Consider the following 23,035-nt stretch of genomic DNA (forward strand, 5'->3'; position numbering starts at 1 on the left):
GCTATGATAACCTAATTTCCCTTTAGGGATTAATAAAGCTATGTATCTATGTATCTATGTATGTATGTATGTATGTATCTATCTATCTATCTATCTATCTATCTAATCCTCCAGTGGCACTTTGAATTACATCTCATGCATTCCTTGTTCTGTGGACTGTAATAAAAAGGCATTAAAAGTTAACAGTGGGGTAGTTTGTCGCTTTGGTTAATGTACAGCAACAAGTTAGCAGTAAACTGATGGTACGTGGCTTTTTTGGATTGCATGTTGTTATAACTTCATATCACATGAACGTTGTCAACTCTTTTTTCTTAGTCCTTTAAAATCTTCTGGAGCTTTTAGCCCCATCTTGTGGCCTTCATCAGTGGAAATTTGCATCATCTCCATCAACAGCACTTTCTTGTACTTAAAATGTATTTTGGTAAACTGATGTGAGCATTAAAGATGGGGTTGGTAATTTTGTTCAGAGGCATTTTTCATTATGTTTATATAAAATCCAGACAGCATTCACAATATAAAACACTTCGGGGAAAAAAAACCATGGTCTGTGGCAGCTCTTATCTCTTATGTAGACCCAGTTCTCATGTAATTTGTCTTTTCCTCTCATAATAATGAATTTTCTCTCAAAATTCACATTTTCTATTTCAGAATTTGAACTTTTTAGCTCATAATGATGACTTTCATCTCATAATGTACACCTATTTATTATATAATCTGACTTTTTATCTCAAAATTATGACTTTTTCCAACTTCCTAATTCATACATTGAACTTTAAGTAATGTAAATTGTAAGTCCTGCTGCTAACACTTTGTAAAAGAGTGCAAAAATCATATACCTGAGCAACGTCTGATGCTGTTTCATGATGATTACATGAATTAAATGTTGCACAAAAGACAGATGTCGTTCTTCATAAATATAAAACATTTATTGCATTAATGTGTATAAAAGCGTCATTTTTCTATACACATTTCTTTGGATCTGTTTTCTGACTCATCACTGAACATAATCCACACCCGATCAACATGTTCGCTTACTGATATCTCAGTGATCATAATTCAGCCATAATAAAAGAGCATCAGAGTCAAGCTTAAGAACATTTATACCTCAAATTTAAATTACACAAGAAAAGCAATATAATACTTCTTGTCTGAACTGTGTGGCTGAAGTGGTCTCTGACATTATTTACAGTGGCTTAGCGAATACATGAATGAAGTGAGGATAACGAGTGGTTCGATGATTTAAAAAAAAAAAAAAGCATAGTAAGAGGAGTGTACAAATTGCTGTGAGGGCATTCACTTGTCTTGCATCTTCTCCAGGATGGGGACGATCATGTCAAACTTGGGTCTCTTGGCTGGGTCCTCGTTCATGCAGAGCCTCATCAGCTTGCAGATATGAGGTGAAATCCCCGGTGGGATGGTCGGCCGAAGGCCTTCGAGAGCCACCTGAGCGATAAGGGGGAGGCGAGAAACAAAGTTGCTGTAAACGTCCAAATCTAAAAAAAACTTCAGGATGTTTTGAAGGAATGATGTTCGGTGCTGTGAACCAAGAGATGCGGAGATGTGGCTGTGAATACATTATGAGCCTGTGGGTAGATGAATTCTTGCGCCCACTTACCTTCATGCCTATCTCCATGTGTGAGAGGTCAGCAAACGGGACCTCTCTGGTAACCAGCTCCCACAGTAACACTGCGAAGCTCCACATGTCAGCAGATCTTCTGTTGATGTCTTCAGGCCTCTTCTGCAGGGCTGCAAACAAGACAGACAAGTCAAACCATAAACCAAATTAGTCATCGGGTTTGTTTGGTGTCTGTAACATGGGAAACACACCATATGAACAGCATGACTACCACTGAACCGGGATTAAATTATAGGCCTACAGTACATTATGTTCCTTACTGGATGACTCATAAAGTCTAAGGAGGCATTATAGGGGGAGGAAGTAGGCGGCAGGCAGGACAAAGAAATACCTTCAGGGGCCATCCATGCCGGAGAGTACATTCGACCAGGACACTGGAAGGAGAGCTTGGCATCTGCCATGCTTATTCTGGCTGTCATGTCCTCATCGATCTGGAAATCAATCACATTATCAAACATCTAGTGAGACAGCATCACCTTAGTTAGCAGCAGTGACGGACTCAAATTGTTTTTTCAGCGTCTCACCATGACGTGTTTACTGTTGAGATAAAGCCGTGAAACCATTGGCTCTAAGGTGTGGAGGAAAGCCATGCCGCTGGCAATGTCCAGTGCAAACTTCACTGCTTGGCTTTGGTCGACCACCAGAGCTGAAGATGGGACAGAGGGAATAGGCAGAGGAGGAAAGAAGGCAAGAGAGAGAAGTTGGGATGGGTGTGCGATGCTCCACTTTAAAGGAAACATTTTATGTTCATTTTCAGCTTCATAATTTTATTTTGGGTGACAAGGTTTACAGGCCAAACCTCCTTTATACCCAGCCTCCCTATGATTGGTCAGCTCACACATGCCTGACCCAGCACCTCTAGCAACAACAGAGCAGCTGTGCTAAATTTATTCTTACACGCCAAACTAGCAGCCAGGCAATAAATTATGCAAATATGTGATTCTGATGCAGCATGATGTCACAGGATTAAAGGCTGGACTAGTGATGAGGCATTTCAGGAGCAGTGTTTTCCGTGGGATAGAGGCACTTCTATTTGTGCAGACTTTTTTAACTTTCAAGATCTTTTATATCCACAAGACCGATATAAAACACACAAAAGACGAAAAAAGCATAATTGGTCTCCTTTGAGGCAAATTGGCAATTTTCATTAATATATATACACATAAATGCAAACTACTTACTGGTGCCTTGGTGGAGTATGTTAAAGAGGGATCCGTATGGCATGTAGTGGGTGATGATGATGGGGTGAGGGGATGGAGGTGCCTGACAAGCTCCAAGCACGGGCAGAATGTTTGGATGAGAAAAGATCCTATCGAGACACGACAGGACGACAGGGAACAGGAGTGTGAGATTCTTCATTTTAACAAAAAATATATACAGAAAATATAAAGAAGTTATATAAAAGTTATTATTCTTGCAACAAGCGTGTCTTTCTCAGACGATAAGGAACAAACCAATTCAGAGTTTGAGGACACCCAACTGTAAAAAGAAGCCTCTTCGGGCAATCTGTGTGATTACATTTGTATCACCTGTGGCCCTTTAAAAGTTAGTGTGGTAGCCATTTTTGTTGTTTTTAATTAATGAACTACAAAAGGTGTCGCATTTAAGTTAAGCAGGACGCGATCACTCCATTTAGAACAAAAGACGCACAGATGTGCATGATGACAGGGACGCCAAGGAGCAATTGTTTTCAACCGCTCTAACGCTTGAGTTTAGACCGAAATCACTACACTGGATCGAACTTAATAGAACGAAAATCTGTTTGTTTTCATGAAAGCAAAGGTCGCTTATTTGAATTTGAAACACCCTTGAAGCCACACGCGTTTTGTTTTGGTGCATACATCAAAAACGTTATGTCGATATAGAGGAGGCGCACTGACACAAATCCATCCTAGGGCGTCCCTTGGGCTTGAATCCTCGACAGTCAGCCAAGTTCTTTCAGCATCTGAGCTCTTTCATTTTGACAATATATGTCAGATGGTATGTTGCCGCTGGATTTTTCTGCGTACTTCTGTGTGTGCTTCGTTTTGGCTTTTTGAAAGAGAACATGAACAGAAGCCAACATGAAAGCGCGCTGCTGCCAAGACGCTGCTCAAAGGTTCCTCACATTTTTGCCCTATTAAGGTTTTGTTATTTCTGAAGGTCTTGTTGTGTCTGAAGTTGGTGGTAAAAATACAACTTTGCTAATTTGCTAATATTCTTTATTTCATGTTTGCTTGTTTGATATTTACTGTAATGTATTTTGAGTCATAAGACCCAGGTAGGCTGTTTCTGTGTAAATTCCTGCTCCTGAGTCGCTCCTTTTGGATGTAAAACACTCATAAATATGTCAACAATGATTCACTGAAAGCTGAGATCCTTTTGGTGGTGGGGGGGAGGCCTCTGCTGAACAAGTCTTAACAAGCTCATACCAACGTTTGGCTTGCTCAATTGTCCGTGCATACTTCAGATTTCATGTTGCAATGGGGTTCATGTTCACTACGATGGACGGAGGTTTATGGAATTTGTTTTTCACATCGCAGCTGCCAACGACTCCTCCGCCGCGCCGGCCAAAACCCGTCTGCTTGAGCTCTGAAATTAAAAACCCTCCCCGTCTCGTTGCACAAGAAGCCACCAGTCAATCACGTCCGAGCGCTGTGTTTACAAGGCGGCACAGTCGATTCAAATGAGCTAAATGAAAACCGACCGCAGCACTTTGTCATTGTCAGAGCGCTGGCGCGTGCGTTACCTGAGTTTCGGATGCTCCTCGTTGAAGTCTCTGCTCTTCCTGGTGGTCCAGTCTCTCACCTGCAGAACCTTCACAATGATCTCGTCCCCTTGCCACCGCCCCTGCCATAACTGCACACAGAGCACACGGTCGATTAAACATCAAAGGAGCTGAAAAATAATAAATATAAGAGACCTGACCGAGCGCTGAAGTTCAACTGACCTCTCCAGACTGGTTCTCATTGATCTTTGCCAGGAGCGAAAGCTGCTTATAATCAATACCGGCCTGCTTGTTGAGGGTACCGTTGCCTGAAAGAACCAAAAGCTGAACAATCAAACCAAATGTCCGGATATGATATGATGAATCTTTTTTTTTATGACATGAATACTCACGAGGTCGTGTTCGCATGGTGCCCTTCCAGAAAGTCTCCTTATAGGGGACTTTGGTCATACTCTGGCCCATTTTCTCTGCCTTTTCTGCAAACAAGAGCAACGACACAAACATTTATTTGTGATTCTTTTTAATTTTGCAGGCATATTGGCTTTTCTTTTCATGGGAAATACAGCGTTGAGGTGTTAAAGGTCCCATATTGTAGAGAAAACAAACTGAGATTTCCTCTATTACCCCAGCAAAGCAGGTCCTAACACTAAACCCAGACCTCAAGTCAGATCGCCACCAAAGCCAACTTTGCGGGCGGTGCCTGCTCTGGCCTGTGACAGCTGACCAATCAGAGCAGACTGGGCATGTTCGAGAGAGAGGTCTCAAAGACAGTCGGAGCATTCAGACCAAGGTGAAGAGATTGAAGTTGACTGTATGTGTTTTTAAACATTAAAGCATGTAAACATTTTCTAGTCAACTCTTAAACATAGAAGTATGACCCTGATAATAAGCATAATATGGGATCCTTAACGTGCCCACAAATGAGGGCTATACCTTGCAGCAGCTGTTTAAGATGTGGCTTGGCCTTGTCCAGGGGTGTCTGTCCATATCTGTTACATACACACACCTGGGCACCACTGGTCACCAAGTCCTAAGGAAAAAAAAAAAGTAGAATATGTTGTTAGAATTTAAGCCTAGGTTATTTTGTTATGAAAAGCACAGGCACTGGGATCGTTCAGTAGTGCCACCGCTTTACAAAGCACTGCAGTGGCCGTTTCTCCCCAGAAGAGGGCCCTTTACAACCAACACACTGTGCCAGAGGAAGTGTCAGTGTCTGTGGGATGTGCTGTACCTCTGCCACCTCGTCTTGGCCCCAGAAGCAGGCATAGTGGAGCGGCGTGTTCCCGTGCTCGTTGACTGTATTAGGGTCGGCCTTGCACTGGATCAGCTGGCGCCGCGGGTCACAGAAGTGGAGGAATTGTACAGCAGAGGAAGAGTTGAGAGTAAAACACATGATTTTGATCATTTTCTTATTCAAGCAGTGCATGTACATATAAAGGTATGTAGTTTATGCGTGGCTCTGTGTCGAGGTGGGTTTTTCTGTAGGAATGTGGCATCAGACCGGTCGGCTTTCTCACACATGGGCTTGACTCATTTTGACAAAAAGAAATGAAAAGATGGGATAAATAAAAACTCGATGTCATGTCTGTGTCATTATTTATGGACCTGTAGAGGACCTGTGCACCAGGTCCAGATGTCTATGCCCACACCATGCCTGAGCATGTGTACCTTCGCCACGATGTCTCGGTGTCCGTGACTGGCGGCGAGATGCAGCGGGGTGTCGTCTCCCCGGTTCATCACGTTGATCCGAGCGCCTCTCATGATGAGCATGTCGACGACGCCGCTCCTCCCTTCCCTGCACGCCCAGTGGAGGGGGCTGAAGCCGTGGTCGTCACTGAAACGACAATCGACCTTTAACCTGCTGTGACAGCCTGATGAGAATATATATTTTCATTACAAGGTGGAGACGTGCTTGAAGTGTGTGTAGGAGGGGGCTGATCTCTGAGCATAACCCAGCTGACAAAACACTATCTGTGTGGGCTTTTTCTCTTTGACACACAGGTTCCCACAACCTACCGGTCTTTATTTAGACTGAAGCACATGCTTCCTCGCGCTGCTGCTCGCGGCCTATAACCCATCTGACGGCTGGCCTAGAGACAGAATATGTCCGTGTACGCTGGAATGCCTTCCTACAGCGTACATAGCACTGCTGCAGCCTACAAGGAGCCAAGATGTCACCTACGTGCCACTGGCCCCTTCACCCAAGCGACCCCCTTTTACATTAGCTGACCCTAAAGGCAGCTGCGGTGGCTCCTCGCGGCCCCGCGCAAAGCCGCAAACTCTATTTACCGATCAACCTCGGGAGGGCTTGTTCAGCCTGTAGGAAATAGCTGCACTACTAGCTCGCACTCAAGTGAAACAGCACTTCATCACATTCTCTGTCAATTCCGAGGCAGCGCTGTGGACAGACAGTTCATAGTCTGACCAACCCTGACTGTGTGCTATAAAAAGTAACAGGGGAGGGAAAAAAAAAAACAAAAAAAACTCAGGAATGACAGAGCGGAAAATACACAGTGGAATCCTCAGCTACACATTCTCTCTCTCTCTCTCTCTCTCTCTCTCTCTCTCTCTCTCTCTCTCTTTCCCTGTGTCTTCCTGTGTCGCTCGGAGATCTGAAATGGCATTTAATGACCGTCTCGGGGGGACTGCTGACTTTCAAGCATTTCAGTTTCTTTCCCACCAATGTCTAACACTGATCACGCATTATTGGCTGGTTCACACAGTGGAGCCTCTTCAGTCAGCCGAGGCAGAGGGCCTCCAGGCAGCGTAATGACTGGTCTGCTCTCTCAGATGTTTATGCCGGGGCTGCAGCTATGCTGCCTGAGAGGCTCTGTCAGCGAGGGCCTGGCCTGGCCCTGTATGGAGTTGAACAGAGGAAATGGCCTTGGCTGTTGCGTGGTTGGCTCGCAGCTCTGCAGCCCTCAAAGTCAACGTCAACAAACTGCACATATATGGCCTGGCCCAAGAATGAGATAACCACAGTCTTTAGCAGTGAGGTCTTCTAGCTCCTTTCCAGCAAGGAAATGATGTAAACAGGCAGAAGCGCTCTGCGTATCCTATTCAGGTTGAAAATACAGTCAAGCAGTTTGTATTTTGGTTCGATTAATTGTTTTTTTTTTAATAAACAACATGTGACAAAGTGTTCCTAGAGAACAGGGCGATGTCTTCGAAGTGTCTGATCATATAATCTGAATTCAGTCTGTGCTTTTTTCAGGATGACTTTTTAGGGCTAAATTCTCTCATCTGACTCATTTGTGTCACCGCGTAAACCTCCCCGGATCACCCACTGCTTCTTTAAACACACACACACACACACACACACACACACACACACACACACACAGAGTTTTTGGGGATGACATCATGAGAAGAGAGATCCAAGACGAGAATGGAAAAAAAAAAGAAAAAAAAGGAACTGGGCTGGAATTACCGACACTGGGTGATGCTCAGCAGTATGTGGAGATGCAGGGTAGAGCACAATATGGAAACTATGTGACCACACACACACACACATACGCACCAGCAAGGAATCACCTCGCCCACCACACCAAATGTGGTTACGCTCGCTATTAAGTCAACTCCAATCATTAGGAGGCCGCAGCTAGATCCTGAAGATAAACGTCTGTGCAGACATGTCCGCTCACCCCAAGTTGAGGTCGTTCTCGGTGTTGTCCAACCACAGCCGGACAGCCACAGAGTTCCCCTCCCGACACTGCGTGAAGATGTCGTCCATGGTTATGCCGCGGGACGCCTGTCTTGACTAGTTGCTCTTTCGGTGTCGGTCGAGATCAGGAACATGTAGCCTTAAGAAAAATTAGGAGACAGAAAAAGGTCAAACAAAAAAAAAAGGGGGCACCGCGTGGTTTTGGTGAAGAAATTCAAACTCAGAATTTTAATATTAACAAGATCAGTGAAGCAATAATGCAAACTCTAACTTTATTCTCTATCCCCCGAAAACAGTTTGAAGCTACAAAGGTGGCAGGGTCCGCCACACATAAACAAAGTCAATCAGTGTGAAATTGTGTCGTGGTAAAGGTCAGCTTGTTTGTTCGGGTCGTGAAAACAAACACACCTTTGTTTGTTTCGACAAAACAATGGCGACCCCCCCCCCCCAAAAAAAACCAAAACAAAACCAAAACCAAACCAAAACTACATACTGCTCCTTTAATATAAATGCTTGTATACAGGCTGCTCTGTTGCACTGTGCATCTTCCAGCAGACTGGGCAGGTAAACAGACACCACTCACCTTCTCCTTTTTCTCTTATAGGTTCATAATGTGAAATAAATGTGTGATGTGGGGGGAAACACCCCCTCAGGTGGAAGCATTATATTTCCTACACAATCATCATTGTAAAAGGTCGTTTGTAAATTGTAGATCTGCTCCGCAAAAAACACACAAAGAAGAACAGTCAAGCGTAATAAAGTGCGTAAATACATTCCCCGCATTTCCCCCCTTGGCTTCATCTTCCTCTTGTAGGATCGGATGGGCTGGCCTCTTGGATCCCTTTGAAATCTATTGTTAAAAAGTCGACTCGGACATCCACTCCACAAAAACAAAACACACAAAAAAAACCCAACTCCCCCGACCACAACGGAAGCAGAACAATTCAAACATCCAAAGAAAACTTTTCTCCAGAAACTCTTACCGGCTGCGGATCGATCGATTTAGTCCTCTCGGTTTCCTTTTTTTTTTTTTTTTTTTTTTTTCTCTCTCCCCTCCCCAAGAGAAGTCGCCGTCTCCTGAAGTGTAGAGGAGCACGGAACCGTCGGTCGGTCGGGCCGAGTCCACGCCCCGCTCCGCTCCTCCGAGCTGATGTGGGGGCTACTGGTGAGGAGTCAGAGGAGCTACTGGCAAGGCAGCGCCGTCCCGGGACACCCCGCACAGCAGCGCCCCCTGCTGGACGCGATGCAAGGGTGGCGAGGGGGGTGCAAAACAAAAAAGTTTCGAGGTCAGGTGAGGTGGAGGACGGATGTGGGCAGGTTTTATTTATTCTTACAGTGAGGAGACGTTTTCTGTCCAATTCGCAGACATCACACTAGAGCAAAAGTGAAGATATGATGTTTAAATATTACTCTGGTAAAAGTTAAAGTGAACCATACAAATAAAACTTGAGCAAAAGTCTTAGTATCTGATATTAAATGTACTCAAGTATCACAAGTCAAATTCTGGGCAATAAATGTTCTTCAAAACTAAATTGTAAATATATAAGTAGGTACATTATAGCCTACAGATTTTTACATGTTTTTATTTTATTTTATTTTTTTTATGTGATTGTCGATAAAGAAAATGCATTTAAAAAACTGCTTCTTTGGCTCTGATGCAGCGCGCAAAGTAATCTGCAAAGTAACCAGCAGCATGATATCTAATAGATACATTTACTTAAGTGCTGTACTTCAGTTCAATGCACTTTGATTGAGTGTTTTCCATTTATACAACTTCATAAGTCTTCTCTCGTATAAAGTTATACCTTACTTGCCACTTTTTGGATTGCAATTTTTCATCCCCTTTTTTATCCATGCAAAAATCTAAATTTGGTAATTTAGTTTTTTTTTCTGATAAACCGAAGAATAATGCGTTCCTTCAAAATGCTTCTACTTCTTAGAGGGTGATTCACAGTTTTTCCACATCAATGCGTGTTTACATGTCTTGGAGAGTGGTGCTGCATATGTGAAAGAAAAAAAGTAAAATAAAGCCTTTTATGGCTCCAGAGGAAGCTGCATGTAATCTGATGAATTGTAAGTTGCATTGTGGGTAATGTAGGCGCCAGGTTTTGAAAAGGAAGAAGAATACATGGGATGAAGAGGGAGATGCCTCTGGTTCTGCTGCATCGATTTGGATCAATTTGGTCCATAATCAGTTCCGAGAGTGTCAGACCAGTGGACCATTTTAATGCTAATCAGTTTTTTTTTTTTACTCTGATACCTTAAGCAGGCTACATTAAGCTTACAATACTTGTCTATTTGAACTTAAGTAAGGTTTTGAATGCAAAAAAAAAAAGAACACACAGTGAAAATAGTGGTATTGCTGCTAAGTCAAGGATCTGAATCTTAAACTGTAACTTGAGGACAAATTCATGGTACAAAAACTTCAAATCACAGCAGAAATGTGATCATATGATCCCCATCTTCTTTCTTCTGCATGCATTGACAAACTGAAAATCAGGACATGATGGCCACCACCATGATGACCAATATCAGCTGATATTGGAGCCTGAAGAATATCAAATTTTTCAGGCCAAATTTGAGGGTGACATAACCAATGAAGTTATGTTTTCTCACATTAAATATAACGTCTAAAATCTGATCATGGCTGCTTAAGCTCATTAAAGAACAGTGCTTTTTCACAGCAAGCATTTTTTAACTTGTCAAAGCAGGAACAGTAACAAGAATGATGGCTGCATTCCATTTAGATGAGCCACTTCCAGGGCTCGGGTGTTGTGTACGTTCACCCATCGTCAAGGCTCACTGGAACACTTAATAGGATGCAGCCATCATTGAAGTTATTGGTCACACCTGTGATTTTCAGTTGTGAAATGGGTCTGTTCTGACTGACCACGATACTGTGACAGGACACTGATGTTGGTATTCATGGGAGCCATAACAACTTAAATGACAGCTCTGCTCTATAATTCCTCCTGTGACTTGTTAAGATGTCATCAGTGAGTCAGGCTTAAATCGATTGGTGCTCTCTGGTGGCCAAACTATGCGCCAGCAGCGGCAGCCCCGTCTACAGCTCTATCAATATTTGCAGTTTAGGTGCTGCGGTTCTCACCGACAGCCATTTATCTATCATGAGCTAATATTTGCATACATATCAGCTATGATGATTTATTGGTCAGCCTCGATAGTTAATCGCCAATGAGTGTTTATTTAAAGGTGATGAGCCCTTTTGACACGCACAGGTGTGGATAATAAAATAAACAATGGCTGGATTCCAAACAGCAGCTCCATTTTCAGGGCCCAGGTATTGGTTTATGACTTGATGAGACGCCTGAATGGAATGAAGCTATTGCTAATGTTAGTGCTATTGAAACCCGCACCTCTCCTACTAGTAAAAATGTTGTACTGGAGCCTAACACTGGATTTTTGAGGCCGGTACCGACATAGTGTCTCAGAGAATAAACAAATCCAGCAAGGATGTATATCTGACAATCATTTTATTATCATAACCAAAAAACATTTTACATTTATTGACAAGGATCCCTTAAATTTGCACATGACAGAAATAATAAGACCGAGAGATGAGGCCTAGTAACTGCAATATTTTCAAGTAGAAAGTTTATACAATGATTGGCCTCACTGTTGCATCATTAATATATGCTTATTAAACGTGGTTCTATATCTTTGTCCCTACAGTTCACTAATTAAGGCGATCATTTATACATCTTACTTTTTGCCAACTAATAACTACCCCACACTTGCATTACAATCGAGCAAGACCAACTGTCAGTGATTTCAAAGGAGACTCTTAATACTGCAAAATGTATTCTTTAGAAAAATGATACTATCGTGTGCCGCTGTGTAATTGCCAAATCCATCTTCTTCTGGTACCCAGCTCCTGGCAGAAGCTGTAAATCTCACTGATTTGAAGTAAATATTCCAGCTGTGCTGAAGAACATCAGTCCCACTGGCTCGACTGAACAGACTGCGGATCTGATATGATCCTAAGTCTGTTAAATCAGAGCGGACCGCAGTGTAACATGAGGGATCACACTGCTTTCACCGCAGGCCACTTATTCATAATATCTGATGTGATCTATGTTCGGTTTAAACATTTTCTTTTATTTATGTGAAACGGCGTACATCTCGGGACACGCGACAGATTCGAGAAGAAATATCAAAGTGACAATGAAGTGAAACCAACTCTGCGGTTCGAGGAGCAAAGCCGTCGGGAATGCTGTTTTGAGATGGCTTATCGTGGCTCTGCTTGCTTGATTAAAGAGTACATAGTGTGTTTAGTGCATAGGAAGGAAGTGAGCGGAGGAGAGAGAAAGAAAGAGGTGATGACTGTGATGTGTAAGGCCATGCCCTGGATTCACACTCACAGAGCATGTGGCACACGCCCCTAAACCACTGCTGGGTCAGGACATCCGGCAGCAGGAGGGCCTTCGTTTTCAAACCAAAGACTCAAGAGGTCTTCAGTGAAGCATTTAAATAAAACAACATGAGAAAAAGTCATGGATACTCTCGATCTTTATTACTGAAAATGATCCATTTCTTGATTTATTTTACAAAACAGTCATCATCAGGTCTGAGTATCATCAGACTAAACCCTCCCGCCTCCTGAAAGTCTGAACTGAGCTCCCTATATGCTGTAGGGCTGATTTTTTTAAGCTTGTCTGGCAATATCATTACCGTCACACTCACATACACAGATATACACCTTTATAAGAGCTTCCTCCTTTTTTTTCTCTCCTCACTTGCCCATAAAACTATCCTTATTTTCTAATTTCTTTTTTTCCCCCCCAAGCTATTTCTGACATATTCTGCAACACTGTCGGGCATGTTTATATAACTGTCGTTCTTGTTATGGAGGGATCAAATCGCACTAAATCTGCAATTTAAGATCATGCTTTCATTTGATTAAAATCAATGTCCTACCACTAGTTAACGGAGAGTGAAGAGAGTTGGAAGTGAGGTCTTCCAGTTGCTCATTTTGTAAAACAGGTTATAAAAAACACCAGAAATTTATAATATGAAAACAAAACAAAAAAAATCCCCAGCACATACTCACATTTCAGAGAGTGTTGCCAGAAAAAGGTTTTAGGACATGATGATATCATATATAATATTTTCATAATTTATGTCACTCTATTAATCACCTATTTAACTTGACCCAGACCGGGAATTATTGTTGACTTGATGGAGGTGGAAGCTCTTGAGCTCTCTCTTGCACTGGCAGGCTCTCTATGGATTTAGGAAGAGTGGGTGCAGCTACTGCTGTCGCAGGCACATCTGCCGATATGGACGGTGGCTTAGATGGCGTGAAAGCAGGAGCTGAGCTGTCAAACTCAATTTGGGCCCCAGCTATTGGCGGTGGAGGAAAGCCTGCTCTAAAAGATGGTCCGCTGCCAGCATCATTAAGCACTGATGGATTCATGGCTTCAGTCGCAGGTGTGAGTGCTGTGGCAGCTGATAATGTGACTTCTGTGGCTGTCGTGGGTTTGGGCACAGCAGCGTCCAGCCCGACTGGGACATCAAATCCTGCTGGTTTCGAGAACGAGGCAAGGGCGTCTGGTGCCGCATCAGTCACTGGGGGAGTCAACAGCGGAGAGATCTGTGAGATGGCGGGGATTTCAGATGCTGGTGAGGCTTCTGTGGCAGGTGGCCCCACGTTTGCAGCTGCTGCTGCTGCTGCTGCTGCAGCCTCCGCTGCCTTCGCGTTTTCCGCGGCCTTGCTCTCCATCTCGTCCATCCGGCGCTGCATCATCCGAGGCATCAGCTGCACGTAGGTGCCCATCAGCCGGTGGTTGGAGCGGATCAGCTTCCCCGCACAGCTGTCCACACAGCGCTCCTGGACAGAAAGCAGCGATCAGAGGTGATGAATGGATAAATACAGAATGTGTTCACAATCGCTTGTTCAAGGCAGGAGTATGTGGACTGTTGTCTGGGATTGTTTTGTCAAGGTTTGGATGAAGCTCCTTGGTGTCAGTCGGTGAGAATCTCATAACTACAGCATACAATGACATTCTAGACAACAGGTTGAGATATTCAACACTCGCATACACTTTATGAGTGTAATGTTGTGTCTACACACTTTTGGCCATGTCCTGTAGTGCTATATGAGCAGATGTAGCAGTTAAAGGACAGGCGATGAGCCACAAAGCACGGGATTACAATCACAGTCAGAGGCGCATCTGTATACATAGGTGTCTCCACATATAGTTGGAAGGCCGTGTACGATTCCCAGTATCCTTACCTCGTCCATGGTGAGGTTTCTGTAGTTGAAGTTGCTGGTGCATCGTTGGAAGCAGATTTCAGTCATGCGGTTGTAAACCAGGAGGAAATCCCGCAGCTGTGAGAAACAAAATCACCCAAACTCACCATCAAGCAGTTCGCATGCAAGTGAGCTCACCCATGTAGTCGCCATTGTATAGAAATGTGACTTACGTTTCTCAGTTGTTGCTGGTCAGGATCCATCGTGATTCTGTCTGCACTCCTGGTTAGCTAAAATGCTACCATCAAAAGCCGGTCAGCTAATAAATCGGGTAAATTCTAGTTTTCCCGGCCCTCAGCTGTCTGAGGTGAGTCAATGCACAATTCCGCAAGATGTCACTGACATGTCAGCATTGACGTATCGATAATCGCACCCAAGCATCAACTGATTGGGGTGATAGATTAGGATGGCATGACATTCACATGCGCGCTGCCATTTTTGTAACAAAGATCGTCTCCGCTCTTGAGGACGCCTCACTCGCTAGCATAAAAAAACGATGTAATTTCCGGTTTCCTATAGGTGACGTTTTTGGCCTTTCGTACGTACAGTATGACGTCGTCGGCAGTTGTTTTTCAGGATAGATACATAGAAATATTAAATTAAATTAATATTATATTTGCACAAGTATTATATGTAGTAGGTGTTGAAAAAACTAGTTTTACAGCTCTTATGATTGTTTTTATAAGACATATGTTTCTTATAACCATTTAATCAACATGAATTCTGGCAGCCAAACAAATATATCAAATTAAGTATATTTATATATTAAGTATATTAATTTTAAATGTCATTCTCCTTATTAGTTTAATCATCTAAAAACGAGATGGGAGACATTAGCCTACAAGTCCCAACCACCCCCTCACCAAGCTAGCACTGGCCATTAGCATCCATGGTTGAAGGGCTGAAACTTGTTTCTTAATTGTTGTTGCCCGTTTCCCAAGCTAGTGAAAGATAAATAAGATGGTAAAAGTTAAACACTGTTTACTATTAACAATTTAATAAGAGTCTTATTTTTGCCAGCATTCAACAACATAACACCTGCACGTTTAATGCTGATTTAGCTTCAGTCAGAAAGCTGAGGAGCTAGCTAAATGTTGTCATGGAGTCTGAATAGGTAAGTACTCACAGACGCTTTCCTCCCGAAACACTGATAAAAATGCACAGGAAAATGGAATTTAACATTTTTAACTTTGTTATGCAATAATTCGGTCGAAATTAACTTGGGTTATTATGGAGGAGATGAGCAAACATTTAAAAACCACACACACTGACTTTATCCTTGTAGATATGACAGCGAACACTCAGTAGCAAAGGCAGAAGTTGAATTTTCATTGTACAGACACAAAAACCCCAAAAGCAGCTTTTAAGAGCCGAGAGCATTAATTTCCTGACTGACAGTGTGAGCTCAGATAAGAAGGGAGGTTGGGTGACTGCAAAGACGTTTATACCACAGTAGACTCTCTCAAAAAAAAATCAAAGACTTTTTTTTTTAAAAAATAGCTAATTTTCTGGCCAGTTATTTTGGTATGATCTGACAGGTGTTATGATTACAGTAAAACCTATCACTACCCTAAAGGTAAAAGCCACAACAAATAACCAGCCATAAATAAAATGTCCTCAGCTGATTATTTTTGTTACGCACCGTTCCTCCTATCCCTCCCCTCATTTCCTGTCATCTCTCAACCGTGCATTGAAGTACCCTCAAAATGACGACCAAAGATAATGAACACAATAATACAAATAATAATATGTTCCCTTAGGCCGCTGGGACAAAGTCAATAAAGAGAAGTTCCCACAATTCTTCATCATTGCTGTAGATAAGAAAGGTATGGTTTACAGAAGCTATCAGTGATTTCAAATGCTGCCACAATATATTAGAAGTATGACATTGTGGCTTGGTCACTTGATGGTCTAGCTTGATTTGTAAAAATATTCTTTCTGAGCCGGGAACATCATTTCCATACATAAAAACTTGAACAATAAGTGCCTGTATGACACATATTACTATGAAAACAGGTTTGGTGGGCTGTATTCATCCCTCCTATCCATACTGGACGGTAAGAGATCCCCTCTTCGTACACTGTCACTGTAAGTTAATTAATTCCAAAGATTATTTGAAGCTAATATGAGGCTCCAGCGGTCTAAGAAAGCCTCTTTCAGTCCAGAATTCTCTCTTTGTGTTATTATCCCTCCACTGTGGCTCAGCTAGGAGACACTGTCCGGAAAACACAAGGGAGTTTTATGCCGGAGAGACAATAGCTTTAGGAGATACCCACTTGATGTGTCTACGTCAGACTGCTGAAGCCTCACATAAGCTTTGGGGAAAGTCAAGAACTTATTTTTTGGACTGGGACAAGATTCACTTCTATCGAAAGTGCAAGTGCATTGGTGTCGTTGGACGGAAGGAATGATTCCATTATCAAAACCCCTGTCAGTCTTGGGGACCTGAATTTTTGTTTGAGGACAGGCTTGAAAAAACTGCGAACCTGTCCTTTAAGATGTCACTTTCGGTTTAACTGTAGTCCCATTTCTGTGAAACTCTAACTGACATGCACCTTTGTTTTTGTGAAGAGGTGGAACAAAGCTCAGAATGAGTTTCCTTTTCCCTTTCATCCTTCCACAATCTGCTGTCGCAAGAACCTTGAAACCTTTTTTGTCTGTTTGCGCTGAATAAAAGCAAATTTCCCTTTTTATTCTGTCACCTCAAGCAATCCAGCTCGTTGACACATAGCAGGGCTCCAGACTCGGTTTTCATGCTGGTTGCACTGGTGCACCTAACTCTTTGATTCATGGGCACTAGTACATAATTAAGGTTTAATTTCTTATCACATTATGTATATTACAGGAATTTTGATGACCTCATTTGTCAAAAAAAAAAAAAAAAGCATACAACTGATTAACTGTGTTTCAGGCGAATGTGCAACCCAAGTAGTCGCAGCCTGGAGCCCTGTACAGTGACAACATGTAATGAAGAGACAGATACATAGTGTTAATCACATTTACTCGTTTCAAAATTTACTTTTATTATATTCCTTACAATAAAAATGTTACTTATTTTTCAACATTAATGTGACAAAGGTAAAGTGCTGGTCTCTTTTGCGGTGGTGCATATTTTGAAACATTTTATATTTCCAGACGTTTTCGCACCAAGATAACCAATAGTGCCTTTTCTGCTCATGTGTGTCCCTTTTTGTCGCTTCCCCCCGCGTTGTGCGTCTGCAACAGTTGATCCAAACCTCCTGCGGCCAAAAAATTAATCCATAGAGGGGAAGTAGGCCACGGTCAGCTATCGAAAAACTGTCACCTAACGGTTTAGTGGGCTGCGGACATCACTTCAGAGCTCAGTCCCCTCAGCAGAGAGCAGGGCGGTAAATTATACTTTCCAAGCGGGGATTATTGAAAAGGGAAATAATCATTTAAGCAGATGGCGCATTAGCTCATAAGTGCAGCAGATTATAAAGCTAATGACCATTATCATAACTCTGACGCGGAAAATTCTCCGTGGGTGACATTTACATAACAATATGCCCACAGGGGGAAAAAAAATACATTGCATTAGCTTTTCCCCCCTTTTTGCCTCTGCTCACCTTCACTTTTATATTTATGTAAATTTTCTCAGACAGTACATTTACTTCAGAGAGTCGGCCTGGCCACCACCCACGACATGGAAAACAAATGTAAAGATTTAAAAAAAAAAAATGTTTCCCCTTTCACACCTTTATGTCTGACAGCAGGCTGTCGATGCCTGTCTGATCAAAAAAGCGAAAGATCTGCCGTGTCCTGTGATGATTTGACGTTTTCCTCGTCTATTTCACGAGAGATTCAGAAAAAATTTCCACGTGGCCCTTGACCTCTAAATGTCAGACACAGAGTTTCCTTTCCTCTCCCGCGTAGAGAGGTGCACCTTTTGTTCCCCGGTTGCTCAATGTGGAGAGTTCAAGAGGGAGTTGCATCAGAAAGGAAATTGCTCAACAAGGCCTTTGAATATTGAATATGAGATGGTTTTCACTGCTCTAGGCACAGTTATGGACGTTTTTGGGGGGGCTTTTTTCACTTCTGAACAGTTTTAAATAAGAAACAGTCTTAACATGATGTCTGCCTAATCTCCTTGGACACTCTGTATACCTTCCAACTCTGACAGCTGTGTACATACGCTCCCATTACTACTATAATCTTTTCGCTCCTCACTCTCTTGCTCTGCTTTCCATTCTCCACTTCCAGCTTCCCAGCCCTCCATGTCTATACCCCTTTCTCTTTCCATGTCCTCCGTCTCTTGGGCGATCTGCTGGCTGTTCAGGTAGATGCTGCTGTGTGAAACCATAATGCTGGTGTCTCTCGGAGGAAGCTGGGCGTCCATGTCCACTTCCACCTCCGAGAAAGCGTTCGCGGGGGCCTCGAGGTGGAGCGACAGCTGGTTCTGCAGCTTGCCTCGCCTCTGAGCGTGGCCTTGCTGCTGGTAATGCTTCTTCTTCCTCTGCTTATTTTTTGCCAGCTTCAGATCCAGCGAGGCGTAGTTCAGGTCAGCCTCCAGAGGCTGGTTTCAGACAATGAAGACAAAAAAATCTGTTGGTTAATTTAATTTTAAGTTTTTTTTTTTTTTTTTAATATAATTGTTTTGGTGTGATAAACAAAAAGGCTGCAGCACTTCACACCTACTCGAATGCATGTTCTATATCTGGGATCTTGTGGCAGCATGTTCTCAAGTATTTCTCTCAAGTTTATTTTTAGAGCGGTTCTTGCTCAATTGTGCTAATTGGTTCGCAGCTCTGTTGACCACAGTGCCTTCGGTGTGCGCTGCCTTTCCGTTTTGAAAGCAAATCTGTCAGTGCTGTCGTAAACTGCGGGTGCATTCTTGACATGAAGTGCGCACCAGCGAGCGCTTTGTCTCAGATTGACTGAAACAACAAATATCTCTCGATTGTAGCATTTACAAAATCAATTCGAGTGATTTAGATTATACAATAATCATCCTTTGCACCCTCAGCGCATGTTATTTTCACCTCATTTCATAATTCGATTCGGTGACGCAACAGGTTTTTATGAATAGCAACAACAAAAACACGTGTGCGACCAGAATGAACGCCAAGAAAATGAACATCAAGCAGGTGAAAAAATTAACCTCGTGTCACAGTGCGCAGAAGCATTTTCAAGTTTTGCCTTTTTGTTTCAATCTGCAAAGATGCCCTCAGTACTTCCCCAGGCATCATACAAGGTCACATAAAGTAAATGATTAAGACTGTGCAGCGACTTCCAGAGAGGTATAATATCGCTGCAGCCTAACAGTCTGAATACACAGTCACACATACCTTCATACGGTCTCTCGCATGTTGCATGGTCATCATCTCGTAGCAAACCTCGACAGAACCTGAGCGAGTGAAACACATGATTTTGGTTGTTTGTTTTTTTAAACTCTGTTACTCCATCGTAATAAATGCATTTCATTGGCGCTGCTGCCAGAAGTTCTGAGAGACAAAGTCGACGCAAAAATAGCTTTGCTTCTCAAACAATCCGTCTGACAGTCTAGTTAAAAGGTCACAGAGAGCTGCATCGCTTTTCAAAGCCGTCTCGTCCTTTGCTTAAACACATCACATTAGTGAGCAAAAGCAGCGTTATACTTACATATATCAATAAACTAAGATTCCCCAAGGTGTAAGAATATTTTTTATCTGGACAAAAAGTGCATAAAGATTACAACGTCTGCTCAACAAGCCACATTCATATACGAATGCATCCATCGGTTTTTAAAAGCATTACTGGTTAAATGGGTATATGGAAAAGTAGACAGCATGAAATGTTAACTTACGAATGAGAATGAATGAATTTGATGCACAGTTATTCAATTTCTTTCTTTCCGTATGTTACTATGTACTCTGACCTTATACAATCCCCTTATTACATTGCCTCAAATCACATATGTTGATGACTAAAACATTTTTTTTTTATGTTTTGCCCTTGTGTCCCCACCACTTTTCAACTCAAAGTAAAACCCTCGATCACACACATCCTCAGTCTAGATCTTTCAAAGGCTGATGTACCAACTTAATTACTACAAAAAAGCAGCAAAATAATGGAACTCTAAAATTTCTTTAAACAGTAGGTGAAAAAAATAATCTTAAAAAACAAAAAAAAAAGCCATTTCATTGCTTTATTTGATAGGATAGGTGAACAGCGTCAGGGGACGGGGAGAGAGGGGGCAACATGCGGCAAAGGGCCACAGGTTAGAACTGAGCCCGGGCTGCTCCGGCGAGGAAACAGCCTCTGTACATGGGGCGCAGGCTTCATCCTTTGAGCTTCTAGAATTCTATAAAATTTTTTCGAAATGCAATTATTAGTGTCTGTATCGAAACTGCGTAGAAATGCCTCAAATGAACTCTCAGCTTATATCAGTGTACGCTTAAATGTATCTAAGACTCGTCCACAAAGCATTTTCGAAAATACATTTCTACAAATGAAATGGTAATATTCAAATTATTATCAAAAAGATGAATTATGTGGACGCCGTGCGCCACGCATACAGACATAATTCTGTGAAATACTTCATACCTCATTTCTTTTAAAAGGTGGCACAATGTAGGCCCTGAGCTCACCTCTTCTGTCTGTGCTGATGTTGCCATATATCGGATTTTCCAGCTGCTCATGATGATTGTGGGGATTTTCCTGCTGCTCATGATGATTGAGGTTATGAATATAATGCCCTATATCCTGTGACAGGCTTCATAAAGACATAAAGGAGCAACACTATGGTTTATTTCTAGAAAAAGATGTCATTTTTGCATGAGAAAGAAAATGGAAATATAACAAAATCTGTTATTGCTTGTTACAAATAAAATGGATTGGACTAAATGATGCGAATGAAAACAAATAAAAAGCATACCTTTCTCCATCATAAACGTGTGGGTCCCTGCACTCATCAGTGTCTGTGTGAATAGTATGTTTAGTAACTTACAGAGAGCTGGCAGAGGTTCAGAATCAATGTTGGCTGTTGTTTAAAAAGCAAAACAATATGCCAGAATAATGAACTTTATACATAACCAACCATACCTCTGCACCAAATGGCTCTTCGTCCGATGCAGAAGATGACATTGAGACACAAAGAGAACAACAAGGCCAGGGATAGAAGCACCAGCGCTAGCACGAAAATGTAGCAATCTGTCAGACAAAAAAACAAACTGACCATTAACACCTCAAACCTCTGTCCGCTGGAATCAAAAAAGTTAGTTTTCCATGTCGGTGTGTTGAATTTCAGACTCGTTATCAGCTCTTGCTGATGTTTGGAATTTCCCTCTGTATCTCAATAACATCTTACGAACAAACAGAAAAAGATGAGACATTTTTAAAATGCGTCATCACTTTTGCACTGGTGATAAACAAACTTGCAGTCAGACACGTCAACAACGCTCGGCAATTGAAATCCCTGACCTTTGAGAGGAGGAATTGGAAGAGAACAGAAAGTTTCAACTATTCAAAGAATATTATTCTCAAATTACTAGTGTACGCTTAAAGTGTGTCCACTGTGTGCTACTGCATACGGAACATGAAACAACGTTTAAAAAAAAAAGAAAAAAACAAACCAGCAGTTGAGTGATTGTTTTTCTTAATGGAAATATACCAGTTTCTGCCAAACAGAGCTGAAAAATTCTACAGGAAATTCATTCTTCCTGTTGTAACCACAATTCTACTGTAAATGTGTCCTAATTCTTATGAAGGTAAAATGAATAATTTGTTTTGATAAAGTTTCAGGGTGTTCCACGTGATTAGCATACGTCCTTTGACATCAACAAAACGAGGCTATGTGGGACTTTACTACAATAAAACAGAGCAGAGTACAGTTACACACAAAAGCTATTATTGTCAACTTATTGCGTTGTTTGTTTTAATCCTCCCCATCTTAACGCGCACCTTTCGTCCTGCCATATTCTGTGACACATGCTTTAGGAATGATTCAGCTCAACGGTAAAACCTTTTCTACAGTTGCAAAACATTCAATATTTGCACTTACGTGTAAAAAGTAGCATTGTTGGTAAAAGTTTAAAAAAAATCTAAATATGATCTTAGAAATCCCAATGGTTGGTGTGATCCTACCTTTCATATTCCAGCCGTCTTGAACAAAACGGGTCGTCTGTCTGACGCGATTGCTCTCAGGCTATGGGGCATCAGTGTGTTCAGTCAGAGAGGTGTTTTACACTGTAGTCTATTTTTACCATAGTTACCTCTCTGTTATCACCACGCTTTGAACGCTGGCTGCTCTTCAGTTACAAACAGGAAACAATGCAACCTCATTTTGAGGCACACTTCCCGGTGCCATTGTGAAAAACAATACAATGTCGTAGATCACCATATAACTATCAAAACATGACAGTGGATTGTGTACATCTGTCGGCAGCTTCAGTATTCATTTAAAAGCGTGTACACTTAGAAAGGTCTGCACAGGAACGAACAAATATACCAGGAGAAAAAAAAAAACCTTTCACCCTAAAACGCCAGAAAAAAGCTCAGGAGACATTCTGAATGATTCAAACAGGACTCCTGGTCCTAGCTCTGACTTTTTTTACTGAACATGATTTGAACTGATCTTAACCCTAAAATAAATCTGATTGTGGTTACACCATCTTCTCAGTTCCCAGACAGTGAACGGGTCCCCTGCACAAGTAGATTACAGTACAAAAGGCCATCATATAGTATATGGATAACCTGTATGCAAGGGTATTCAGAGCATTGCATATCAAGAATTTACATCTTGCATGCACAGGGTAC

The 23,035-nt window shown here is 42.1% G+C and overlaps 3 protein-coding genes across 6 annotated transcripts; all 3 read right to left on the reverse strand.

Moving 5' to 3' along the window:
* Positions 1-904: 904 nt before the first annotated feature.
* Positions 905-9,149, reverse strand: ilk (integrin-linked kinase). Of its 2 annotated transcripts, none has more exons than XM_030436908.1 (13): positions 8,991-9,149; positions 7,988-8,146; positions 6,012-6,177; positions 5,575-5,670; positions 5,277-5,373; positions 4,736-4,819; positions 4,566-4,651; positions 4,365-4,474; positions 2,818-2,945; positions 2,161-2,282; positions 1,968-2,067; positions 1,616-1,746; positions 905-1,443 (listed from the first exon to the last, which is right to left on the reverse strand). In XM_030436908.1, exons 2-13 carry the CDS (start codon positions 8,074-8,076, stop codon positions 1,294-1,296), a joined length of 1,359 nt encoding a protein of 452 aa, XP_030292768.1. In that variant the 5' UTR covers positions 8,077-8,146; positions 8,991-9,149; the 3' UTR covers positions 905-1,293. The 2 variants fall into 2 exon arrangements, with proteins under 2 accessions (XP_030292768.1, XP_030292767.1); XM_030436907.1 differs by lacking the exon at positions 8,991-9,149 and adding an exon at positions 8,780-8,957 and having other exon boundaries at positions 1,235-1,443.
* Positions 9,150-12,519: 3,370 nt separating this feature from the next.
* Positions 12,520-14,826, reverse strand: timm10b (translocase of inner mitochondrial membrane 10 homolog B (yeast)). The gene is made up of 3 exons (XM_030439143.1): positions 14,455-14,826; positions 14,264-14,359; positions 12,520-13,858 (listed from the first exon to the last, which is right to left on the reverse strand). The coding sequence occupies exons 1-3, from the start codon at positions 14,482-14,484 to the stop codon at positions 13,193-13,195; spliced, it is 792 nt and encodes a 263-aa protein (XP_030295003.1). The 5' UTR covers positions 14,485-14,826; the 3' UTR covers positions 12,520-13,192.
* A 2,439-nt stretch (positions 14,827-17,265) lies between these two features.
* On the reverse strand, positions 17,266-22,465 carry LOC115593642 (uncharacterized). 3 transcript variants are annotated; one of them, XM_030437226.1, is made up of 6 exons: positions 22,364-22,465; positions 21,323-21,430; positions 21,156-21,198; positions 20,869-20,993; positions 19,588-19,646; positions 17,266-18,815 (listed from the first exon to the last, which is right to left on the reverse strand). In XM_030437226.1, exons 1-6 carry the CDS (start codon positions 22,368-22,370, stop codon positions 18,381-18,383), a joined length of 777 nt encoding a protein of 258 aa, XP_030293086.1. In that variant the 5' UTR covers positions 22,371-22,465; the 3' UTR covers positions 17,266-18,380. The 3 variants fall into 3 exon arrangements, with proteins under 3 accessions (XP_030293086.1, XP_030293085.1, XP_030293084.1); XM_030437225.1 differs by lacking the exon at positions 22,364-22,465 and adding an exon at positions 22,281-22,356; XM_030437224.1 differs by lacking the exon at positions 22,364-22,465 and having other exon boundaries at positions 21,323-21,943.
* Between the last annotated feature and the right edge of the window lie 570 nt (positions 22,466-23,035).

Source organism: Sparus aurata, chromosome 13, assembly GCF_900880675.1.
Source record: "Sparus aurata chromosome 13, fSpaAur1.1, whole genome shotgun sequence".
Classification (NCBI taxonomy): domain Eukaryota; kingdom Metazoa; phylum Chordata; class Actinopteri; order Spariformes; family Sparidae; genus Sparus; species Sparus aurata.

What these genes read in the sequence shown, in the direction of transcription:
- ilk (XM_030436908.1), bottom strand. Translation starts at nt 8,076, where the DNA reads ATGGACGACATCTTCACGCAGTGTCGGGAGGGGAACTCTGTGGCTGTC. An exon ending in CACCATGCGAACACGACCTC is followed by an intron (nt 4,652 to 4,735) that starts GTGAGTATTCAT and finishes TGGTTCTTTCAG; the next exon opens with GCAACGGTACCCTCAACAAG. An exon ending in GGCATGGATGGCCCCTGAAG is followed by an intron (nt 1,747 to 1,967) that starts GTATTTCTTTGT and finishes TCTTGTTTGCAG; the next exon opens with CCCTGCAGAAGAGGCCTGAA.
- timm10b (XM_030439143.1), bottom strand. Translation starts at nt 14,484, where the DNA reads ATGGATCCTGACCAGCAACAACTGAGAAAC. An exon ending in ACCAGCAACAACTGAGAAAC is followed by an intron (nt 14,360 to 14,454) that starts GTAAGTCACATT and finishes TGTTTCTCACAG; the next exon opens with CTGCGGGATTTCCTCCTGGT. An exon ending in GAAACCTCACCATGGACGAG is followed by an intron (nt 13,859 to 14,263) that starts GTAAGGATACTG and finishes CTTTCTGTCCAG; the next exon opens with GAGCGCTGTGTGGACAGCTG.
- LOC115593642 (XM_030437224.1), bottom strand. Translation starts at nt 21,458, where the DNA reads ATGGTCAGTTTGTTTTTTTGTCTGACAGATTGCTACATTTTCGTGCTA. An exon ending in CATCAGCACAGACAGAAGAG is followed by an intron (nt 19,647 to 20,868) that starts GTGAGCTCAGGG and finishes TCACTCGCTCAG; the next exon opens with GTTCTGTCGAGGTTTGCTAC. An exon ending in ATGCGAGAGACCGTATGAAG is followed by an intron (nt 18,816 to 19,587) that starts GTATGTGTGACT and finishes GTCTGAAACCAG; the next exon opens with CCTCTGGAGGCTGACCTGAA.